The sequence below is a fragment of the Heloderma suspectum genome, chromosome 10, assembly GCF_057233095.1.
Source record: "Heloderma suspectum isolate Gila_16-S chromosome 10, 16-S_ref, whole genome shotgun sequence".
In the NCBI taxonomy this organism is placed as follows: domain Eukaryota; kingdom Metazoa; phylum Chordata; class Lepidosauria; order Squamata; family Helodermatidae; genus Heloderma; species Heloderma suspectum.
Window position 1 is genome coordinate 34,862,999 of NC_139467.1, and position 10,457 is coordinate 34,873,455.

Sequence of the window (10,457 nt, forward strand, 5' to 3'; positions counted from 1 at the left end):
ACCAGGAACCTAAAAGTGCTACTGGAAAAATATACGTCAAACTTTGTAACTCATCCACGAAGAGTAAGGCAGGAGGTCATGAACCCCAATGTAAGCTGCTTTACTCCTGGATCATATGGAAAGGAAATTAGGACACCATCCTGGATTTTTTTAAATACAAAGCCAGGATACAAATCTCAATAACAAACAACATACCTGAGCAAAATACAGCTTCAGCTTTTTCCCACTGAAGTCCGTCTCATGCAGTTCTATTCGTGCTCTTGCTGCTGCTTCTGGATTGCTAAAATTTATTCTTACTCTTCTAAAGCTTTTAAATAGCTGGAATGTAACATGATCATCATAGACTGAGAAAAGTGCTTCAAATCTTTCCTAAGGGTAGAAAGAGAGCATTTTTTCCTGTTAAAGTTTCTCAAAGTTTACTACTGCAGGCTACTTCTACAAAAGCCTTGTGTAATGTTTTTAGTAGAGCTCTACAACTCCTCTACGGAGCATCAGCAGAAAAACAAAGCGAACAGCCTCAAGTTCATGTATGTATTAGTTTATTCTTGCTTTTAAACAAAGACATACATATCAAAAGAGCACATAATGTAATGTTCACAGGGCCATCTAGTGGCCTCAATCAATATTTCAGGGTAAAATCTATCATTGGCACATGACAAGGTACAATACAAATTGCTTTTAAAAACATTTGAGAGTGAATTACCCATTCACTGAATAACCAAACATAATAAGAATCGGCATCCTTCAAAACCAAAGGAATAATTCCATCATCAAAGTTTTTCCTTCATGGATTTTGCACTCTACTATTATAGACAATTCATATGGAATGCATAGTCTGATAATGTTTTACAGTTTTGAATTCACAGGAATACTATGAGAAGCCAAAAGAGACAGTGACCCAGTTTGCACGATTACTGCTGCCCACCATGGCTTAAGCCAGGTGGTTTCTGAATATTCAAGCCACAGCTTATTGTATCATCTGAATTCTGGGACTGCAGGTTATGTGAGGGTTAAACAACCCTTGCATAACCCAACAACAGACCATATTTAACCCTCACATAACCCATGGTTCCCAGGTTTGGATGACATGACAACCTGCAGCTGCAGTTTGAATATTCAAGTATCACCTGGCATGCCCCACAGTTCACCATGGTTTAAAGAAGCTGTGGTGGGCAGCAGTGATCATGAGAAGCTAGTCAGTGGGCCAGCTCACATGACTGAACAGCCCATCATGGCTTATTTAAGCGACGGTGGTCTGAGCTGTGTGCAGGCAGCCATTCTGAATATTCAACGCCCAGCCACGGCTTGTCATGTGAACACGGGCAGTGGGGGTTGTGTTAAACAACCCTCGCATGACACAAGACCATGGGTTATGTGAGGGTTGCGACACAGCAAGCCATGGCCAGGCAGTGAATATGCAAAATTTGACCTGGCATGTGCCAGAGCCCACCGTGGCTTAACTAAGCCACAGTGGGCTGTTTGATCATGTGAACTGTGTCAATGGCTTTTAAAAGGTAATTTAGTGATGACATTAAGCATTTGAACCATTACGCATTTGACCCAATTGTCTCAAAAGTGGCAAGGTTGGACTCTGTTGGATCACATTGGATTCACACTTGTGACAAAGGCAATAATCAATTACTTCCATAGCGACTTCCTTGTTTTTACTCCCAACAGGATTATGTCTTATTAGCACCCTTTTCTCCCTTCCAGTATATCAGGTCTGGGACACATGGTCCTTTGCACACAAAAGGGAATAACAGGGGATGCAGAATTCAGTAAGATCTTACAGTTATATCTCCATATGCATGTATGGCAGCCTTCCCCAACCTGTCGCCCTCCAGATGTGTTGGACACATCTGGAGGGCATCAGGTTGGGGAAGGCTAGTGTTCGTAGAGCAAACAAAAATAACCTGCCTTGAAATTCCAGAACCCTCCACAGTGTCCCATCTGCTGGTTCCCCTGGGATGCTCAGTGGTTCTGCTGGATCGCCCACAAATAACCAAGTTGCATTTTATGCTGATCTATTGCTAGAGGACCTTGCAACACTTGGAGCACTTCTAGCAGTAACACAGTAATGCGAATGCACAATTACCCATTTCAAATGGCATTCTGGTATGCCTACTAACATTGCTCCTGACTTACATTTGAGAAAATGAATTTGGTAGGTCATAAGAAAACAAATATTCAGAGCAATCTTTCCCCACTTTTGTAGTTTGATTTGCAAGTTGCTCCATCAGCACAACTGACTAGACGCACACACCACCAGTTTGCAGCCTTCCCCTAAGACAGGTGACAATGAAGTGCTTCAAGGACTGGATTACAGAATGCCTATTCAATCAATATTCATTCAATGCTATTGAATGGAAAAGCCAGTGTGGTACAATGGTTAAAGTGCCGGAATGCGACTGGGGAGACCTCAGTTCAAATCCCTGCTCAGCCCGGAAGCTCACTGGGTGACCTCAGGCCAGTCACCATCTTGCAGCCTCGCCTATCTCACGGGGTTATTGTGAAGATAAAATGGGGGTGGGTAGAGGAGGAGAGAGAGAACACCACGTATGCCACCTTGAGCTCTGCGGAAGAAAGGCAGGATATGAATGATATGAATAAATAAACTTAGTTACCAGCATCTTAATAAGGTTGGAATGCTGGTCAGATATTACATGAAGCCAAGAATGCTTTTGTAGAAACGGCAGCCCCTCTTTTATTTGGACAGCTTTTGCCTCACTCCTCCTACAGGCCATGTGCTGCACCTGCAAGCATTTCCGAACAGGATCACAGAGGGGTTCAATAAGACACATGAAGCGACCACACGAACATGAGTCACGGGGGCACAGATCGCAAACAGCCAGGAGTCAGGGCTACCAAGTCAACTGCATGTGCTGTGGAGAGGGCGTCTATTTGGGCATGGTGTTATACATCTATAGTGTTTCTGGAATCACATGGACTTTCTGAAGGCTTTCAAAAGACAGCCATTTCTGCATGTAGCATATTTCTGTTTTTTTGTTGCTGTTATAAGAAATTGTTTAAACACTAAAAAAATGTCCAATCAAATACCAGTCCTATATTGTAATCTAAGATGTGCTTAACATACATTTCAAGTTCTCTAATTCATCCACTAAACCACAGGCAAGCTTATGGGAGCTGACAGTTCATATCTGAGTTTCTGCTGCATTCTTCATGCACAAAATCTATTCATGAGGCAACCTGATATCTGAAGCAGGATCCCAAAAGTACATTTTGGAGACCACAGAAGCTGCCTCAATTGAGATCTGTGATCTTATTATGGATTACATGTTATGTGGCTGGCTCACAGAGAGACTACTTGTGAGTTTTGACTGGCTCAGCAACATCAGAATGGTCAGTACTTCAAGGACAGTCAGCATGTTAATGTCACATTCACTAGAAAGAGGCATTCAAATCTATACCCCAGGTACAGATCTGTAAAAATCTGCTTAAAATCTGTACCCCAGGTAAGCTGGATTTACAAATAACCATCTAGATGCAAAGGCTGTACTGAGTTCTTTCAGATGGATGGAGCATTTAGGTAGCTTTCAGGTGGTTTTCCTGAGAATTTTTAAAGATGCGTTTGAAAGCTAATAACAGGCATTATTAGCCTGTTAGCGTGCACACGGCTGCTACTTCTACAAGGCAATCAATTGTTCTGAAAATGCTGTAGAAGAATTGGTACTATTTCAAATTAAGCTTAGTTCATGGGATTCAACAGGACATCATCCCTTTCAATGAGCTCAGTCTCACTGATGACCTTGTATTTTGCCCAATGATGACTCACCAGCCAGCTCTGAATACATTCATCTGACTCATTTTTACTAGAAGTACTGCTACGTAAGGCTAAACACGAGGCTTCTAGAAAAGCTGTAGGGATGTGGCATTAACAACTCATACTTCCACTAACATCAGTGGTTGTTGATGACAGCATAACACTGTTATTGTTAGCAATGTTATGCTGTCATCTACATCTATGTTAACAGTGAGAGGATATGTCCATGCCTTTGTAGGTGATAGTTTTAATATGGTTAACAATGTAACAGAACGCTCTTACTCATTACTACCATCACACACGTCATATGTTCTGCTAGTGACTCTCCACCCTCACCTCCAATCCAGAAGCATCATCATGGAGGGCTATTTTGATCAGAAAAATGGTACAGGGGAAAGAGTACACCAGAGGCAGGCAAACTGGTAACCTCCAAATGTTTTGGAATTCAACTCCCATAAGCCCTAGCCCACATGGCCAATGGCCAGGGATTCTGGGAGTTGTAGTCTGAAACATCTAGAGAACACTTCCCCACCCCTGCTTGCATTTCATGTAACATGTTGAGGACACCAAACATGGATTTCCCACTTAACATGAAGTTTGGCCCTGAAGAGGGGAAGACAGTTATAGCCATGCATCTCCTCCCCTATGCCCAGTCATCTATGGCTTATTCTGGAAAGATGGAATTGCTGGTGGATCCAGAAGCATGAACTGCAGGGGCCACACTTTGTTCTTTCCTCCCGTATGCATAGGCAAATATGTCTTCTGAGTGGATGGAGTTTACACCAGGCAAGCTTAATGCAGCTTCGCCAAGAGATGGAATATTCTCCAACCAAGGACTTGGTGATATTGCACCAAAAGAGGAGATGCCACCGCTATATAGGAAATGTAGGAAGTGATCTTATGCCAAGTCAGGCCATTGGTCCAACTAACTGGCACTGACTGGCAGCAGCTCCCCAGGGTTTCAGACAAGGATCTTTGCTGGCCCTACCTGGAGACGACAGGAATTGAACTTGGGACCTTCTGCATGCAAAGCACCTGCTCTACCACTGAGCTAGGGCTCCCCTCTACAATTCATCCCTGAAGAGCCAAAAGATAGGCAGTAGTGGGAAGACACAAAGGAGTCAACAGTTCTGCTTAAAGCAGGGGAGAAATACCCCAGCATGACACAACCCTTTAAGCCAATAAAATGTAATTCCATCTGGAAGAATGCATGAATGTTCAGTTTTGCAATCTATATAATGTATGCTGGTTCTTCTAACCAATTTTAACAGCCAACGTAGAATTATGTAAGACAGGAGTGGGGAACCTCTTTCAGCCAGAGTGCTGAATTCCAGGGGTGGGTGTGGTCAAAGGCAAAAGCGGCAGGGTCAAAATACCAAAACCACCAGCATATTTTAGCTTAAAGTTCTTACTGCCAGTCACTAAGCCTTAGGGGAGACATTTCAATCTTTTAGAATGGGAAAAATTGTGCAAAAGCAAGAAAACCACCAAACTTGGAAAAGGGAGGAGGGGGAGGGCCATGGCCATCTGGGGAACCTGGATTTGGTCTGCAGGCCTTTGCCCACTGATGATCTAGGCTTTAAGAAAAACCTTATCAGAATGCAAAAAGGCCCATCTTCAATGTCTAAAGTGCATGTTTATAGTGCAGAATATTAAGACTCTAAAGATAGTTAAAGATAGCAGAGGTGAGGTAGTCTAATACCTGAGAACAAACCTTGTTAAGGCAGGATCTACCAAGAACATATCTCACCTCACCCCCACCACAAGAAGAGGCACAGATCAGCTTGCTGCATTCCACAATCACCCATCCAGGCATCAATAGGAATGTTATTACAACAGCTATTACATAATTCCCCCTCCTCTATCCAAGAGCTGTACAGTAAGCTGCTTTAAAAATTATATGTATATCTGATTTATGACAGCATGTTGCCAGCCCCTTTCCCATGGGGTGGACAGATGCTCTGGCTTTCTCCCACTGTCTCCGCTTGTGTATTTTTGACATCAGGAATTGCAACACGCACCTATTATATATGCCAGCCTTCCCCAACCTGGTGCCCTCCAGAAGTGTTGGACCACAACTCCCAGCATGCTACACTAGCCATGCCAGCTTGATGCTGAGAACTGTATCACAACACATCTGGAGGGCACCATGTTGGGGAAGTCTGGTATATGCCCTTGCTGGAACCACTGAGGCAATTAAGTTCTCATATGCGGATGCCTAGGGCTATTCGCTGCCAAAAATAAATGTCTTCTTTCTCCATTAGCCTCCTTTCAGCCTTAGTACTCTGGCACAGAAGGACCACCAAGGTCAGGGGGTGGGGGCGGCACATGGTCAGTTGAGAGAAGTGCTTGCAATAACAGAAAAATATGCAGTGTAGCATGCAGCACTACATCATCGCCAGTGACATTTGCTCAAGATGACCTTGTGCAAAGGAGGCATGGTTTCATTAAGTCACCATGTTTTTCGGGACACTGGGAAATGAACATGTAGAGGCAGCCAAATGAATAGATCAGGCTTATGGGATAACATATGAGGCAGTTACTGAGATGAGATAATAACGATTATAGAAACAAGACCAAAATAATCATACCAGGTTATTTTTTGCAGTGAAACATTCCTGGGATGGGTCCCTGCCTCTGTTGCTTTATGCAGCGAGCCAGAAACAACAACTGCACAGGGCTTGACTAGAAAGCAAATGAGCTCTAGGCAGAACACAAGGCAGAAAGAGATAAGCGTTTCCATGATGGGGTCAGACCAGCACGTGTCAGTAGTAAGTTGGAAACCTCAGTCAATTATTGTTTTTTTTAAAACTGATGGAAAGCAACAGTCTAATTGGAGAGACCTATCCACAAATGGAACTTGTGTTTACTATTGATCAATACGTTTTCCTCATATTTAAATATTAAAGGAAGCTCAATATAAATGGTGTCTGACACCAGATCAATTAAGTAAGACATAAGCAAAAATACTTTCAGATGGTGGAAATGTGGTTTTAGCAACTCATTTTCCCCTCTACATATGCATGGTTGCACAGACTAGCTTCAATAGTACTGGTACAATGACTCTATTTGGATTTTTATCCTACTCAATCCCAGAGGCTCCAAGCAGATTACAACATATACAACAAAACCAAAATTAGACAAGTGTTCAACTCCTCACTTCATCTTCTCTCACCCAGTCCTATTCCCATGGCCTCATGGTTCAGGAGTCCTCTCCCTGATCCTAATCCAGATACAATATAGTAGAGCTACTAAGTAGAGCCTTCAGTCATAAGCATTCAAACCCCATCCCACTGCAGTGTGAAACTCCACTCTTTTGGCATGGATGCATCACACTTTAGAGAGGTCTTCCCCAGTATGATGGGATGCATGGTAAATCCTACCCACTGGGCCCCATTCCTAGTAACTAGGATTTTAGCCCTATCAAGGGCATCAGAGTAAAAATCCCTCACATTATATACTACACACTTTGTTTTTCCCAGTTCCAGATCATGTTTCCCTTTTTACATGGGGGCAGGGGAGGGGAGGTTAGCACTCACCCAAATTACCCCTTTCATATTCCCCCAATACCTTATTTAAGTTACCAGGGTTAGGTTTTTCACAGTGCAATCCTCTGCATGTCTATTCAGAGGTAAGTTCCACTGAATTCAATGGGACTTACTCCCATTGTGTGCACAGGATTGCCGTCTAAGAAACTGAGTAAATGATATTAAAATATTTACATGAAATAAGACAAATACTAGTATTTCATTAACAGCAGCTATAATTATTTTAAGCTAAAAAGTATGTATGATCTAATAATGCAGCAGTAACATTTGGTATATCACAGAAATTTTTTAAAAATGGCATTTATTTAACATTCAGGGTTGTTACCTTATGTAACTGGATACAAGTTATTTTAATAACTGTCACAGGACTAGAAAATATAATTTAGAATAATGTAATTCAGTCTGATTTTTATCTGTACCATAATGTGAATTGTTTTAGTCAGCATAATTACAGACTTGCCATTTTGCTTAAAACATTTATTGTCCATAAAAAACACTGACTGGGTTCAAACATAATGTTCCAACAAACTATGGTTTGTTGGAGAGGGAACAAGCGTGAGTGTTCCTTCTCCTCTTCTCCGCTTGTGTGCCTGGCTGCAGATAAGATCTCCTGGGTTGTTAAATCAGATTCTCAATTGGGAAACTATAGCTTAAGTGCTTCCTACAAACCATGTGAGGAAGAGAAGGGAAGGGGGAGGCAAGCCCTCAAGCTTGTTCCATCTCCAACAAACCATATTGTTGGACTAGAAATGCTGTGTCTGACCCCAACCAATGTCCACTCTGCCAATGAAATTCTGGAGAGCCAGAATTACAGGCTATGAGGACAAAGTGTCAGGGGATAGCAAGCAGACTGCGTGGCCCTCTACAAGTTTGATACCGATGGCTAGACATTTAGAAATATTTCCAATCAATTGTTACACTCATCTGATTGCAATAGAAAGGCTTACAGAGCGCCCTCCTGATATTGTTGGACTCCAACTCCCATCAGCCCCAGCCAGCATGGCAAATGGAATGCTGTGAATTGTAGTCCAACTTCTGGAGGGCCACTGGTTCCCCACCCTTGGTTAACAGTTTTCAGATATTCTAATTCACACCCGAAACAGATAAAAGCTTAAAGATTACCCCAAGGGAAGGCATTATTTAAATTTTTTTTAACCCGCCTTTCAGGGCAAACTGGGAAAAAGCTTCTTTCTTAAAAAAAAAAAACACAAAAACCCTGGTATTCCACACAGCACTTCGAACAAGGAAAAAACATGTTTTGTCAGCAGCGTATATCATGAAAAAATTAAATCTGAATTTTTCCAAAAACACATTCAGCCTCACACAGAGCTGTCATGGAAACATGCCTGCCTACTTATAATCAACCTTGCTTGATGATTGTCAGGACAATGAAAAGTAATAATGGTATTTTATTCCTTCCCTGCTTGAATAAAAAACCTGTTTGTTTTAGAGAAAAATTACAGAGAGGTAGAAGAATTTTGTGTTGTTGTGCAATGCAATAATGCACCTCAATATTAAAATGATTTTGAGAACTGCAGGGTCAGATCTCAATTTTAGCATTTTCATTCCCTGAAAGAGAGGACTATTTGCACATATCAAACCTGTTTCTTCAAAACATTCTATTCCAAGTGAAAATGTAGGTACTTACAGTCACCCAGACAGGACCATTCTCAAATACTAGAAACAGACTTTTGAAGCATGCTATGGACGCTAATCTGTTTGAGTTTTGAGGTTATTTCAAAAGCTTAGTGTGTGACTAATTAATAAACATTCATATTTTTATTATTTGTATTGGTACTTAATGTTTAGCCTTGGGTTTAAGCACTAGCCTGGTAGCCATAACGAGGATTTCCAGGCAGGCAACTGAGTGTTCTGGAGGGGGGGATGAAGCACTCTGTCCTCCTCTGCACCCAGCACAGAAACCAATGGGCTAATGCAGAAGGGGTGGTGGCTATTCCCCCCCTTTTTGGGGGGGGGGCTTTTTTTTTTGCAGTCTAGTATCTTTTGTAGTGTTATTTACAAGGCTGGAAACGTGGAATAAAAATAATTCTTCCAGCTTGCCTATACCAAAATGGAAAGCAGGGGGTGAGGAGGAAAGAGACATTTAAATCCCAAACTTGAATGGAACCCAAATTAATCCCTTCTACGTTAGTAAAGTAACAGATACCTCATAACACTTCAAAACCAAACTGCCCTTCTTTGTAAGACATAATGGGCCAGTTGGATGGAACTCAAAACCAAGATTTAGCATTACTTGCATGAGCCTCTGCAAGCATGAGCAAAGCTATGAGCTCACATGCTCCCTGCTCCCCCTTGGCCAAGAGGAGAACTCCTGCTGAGTTTAGCTTCACTTTCTCCAATTCCTGTCTTGTAATTATGTTTGAACTAGGAATTGTGCTATAAAATAATCTCTAGTTCGTTAAACAAGCCAGCAAGATAATGCAAGGGGCTTGTATAGAGTTTTGTTTTAAACCACAACTCCTGGTTTGTACCAGGCCAATGACAAGCCCAGAATTGAGAAAAGTGAAATTGAATCATACTATATTCCTCCTCCTGGCTGTGTGGGAGGAGGAGAGGAAATCATGGTTTACTGTTGCATGCAACTTAGGCCAGTATTTATGGCTGCAATCATATGAATGCTTACATGGGAGTAAATCCCATTGCCCACAGTGAGTAAATATGCATAGGATTGCATAGCACAGAACCCTATCTGTGCCATTCATCATGCCAACTAACATTCTTGATTTTCATAACAATATTTTGCCAACATTACTTTGTTCCATAAACAAGTAGTTCAAAGTAGTTTTAACTTCACTGTATTCATTACGTTTAGTAAAAATACAGATGAAGACCTCAAGGCACTCTAAAATGCACATGGAGATCCTGCAAGAGTGAATTTCCTTAGAAGCATCCATCCTTTGTAGATGAGGAGTTGTCTTCTGCACTGAAGTGAATAGGAAAGTTCTTTAGTATGAGTCTGGAATAAGGGACTTCCCAGTTTCCTTCAAGTTCGGAAACTTTGTGCATGCAATGGGGAATTCCAATGCATGCACACTCAACATCTGTGCACTAGGATTTTGACTCCTACATTAAGAATGTTGTTATGGATATGACTGACATATTAAGTA

General features: G+C 41.8%; 1 protein-coding gene across 5 annotated transcripts in view; it reads right to left on the reverse strand.

Annotated features, from left to right (window-relative positions):
• Positions 1 to 10,457, reverse strand: part of RCAN3 (regulator of calcineurin 3) — a 34,088-nt gene that overhangs the window by 9,692 nt on the left and 13,939 nt on the right. For all 5 annotated transcript variants that reach the window (XM_084815898.1, XM_084815900.1, XM_084815899.1 and 2 more), the window contains one exon: positions 196 to 369. In XM_084815898.1, the coding sequence (XP_084672024.1) occupies positions 196 to 369 (174 nt within the window). The remainder of the gene's footprint in view (positions 1 to 195; positions 370 to 10,457) is intronic.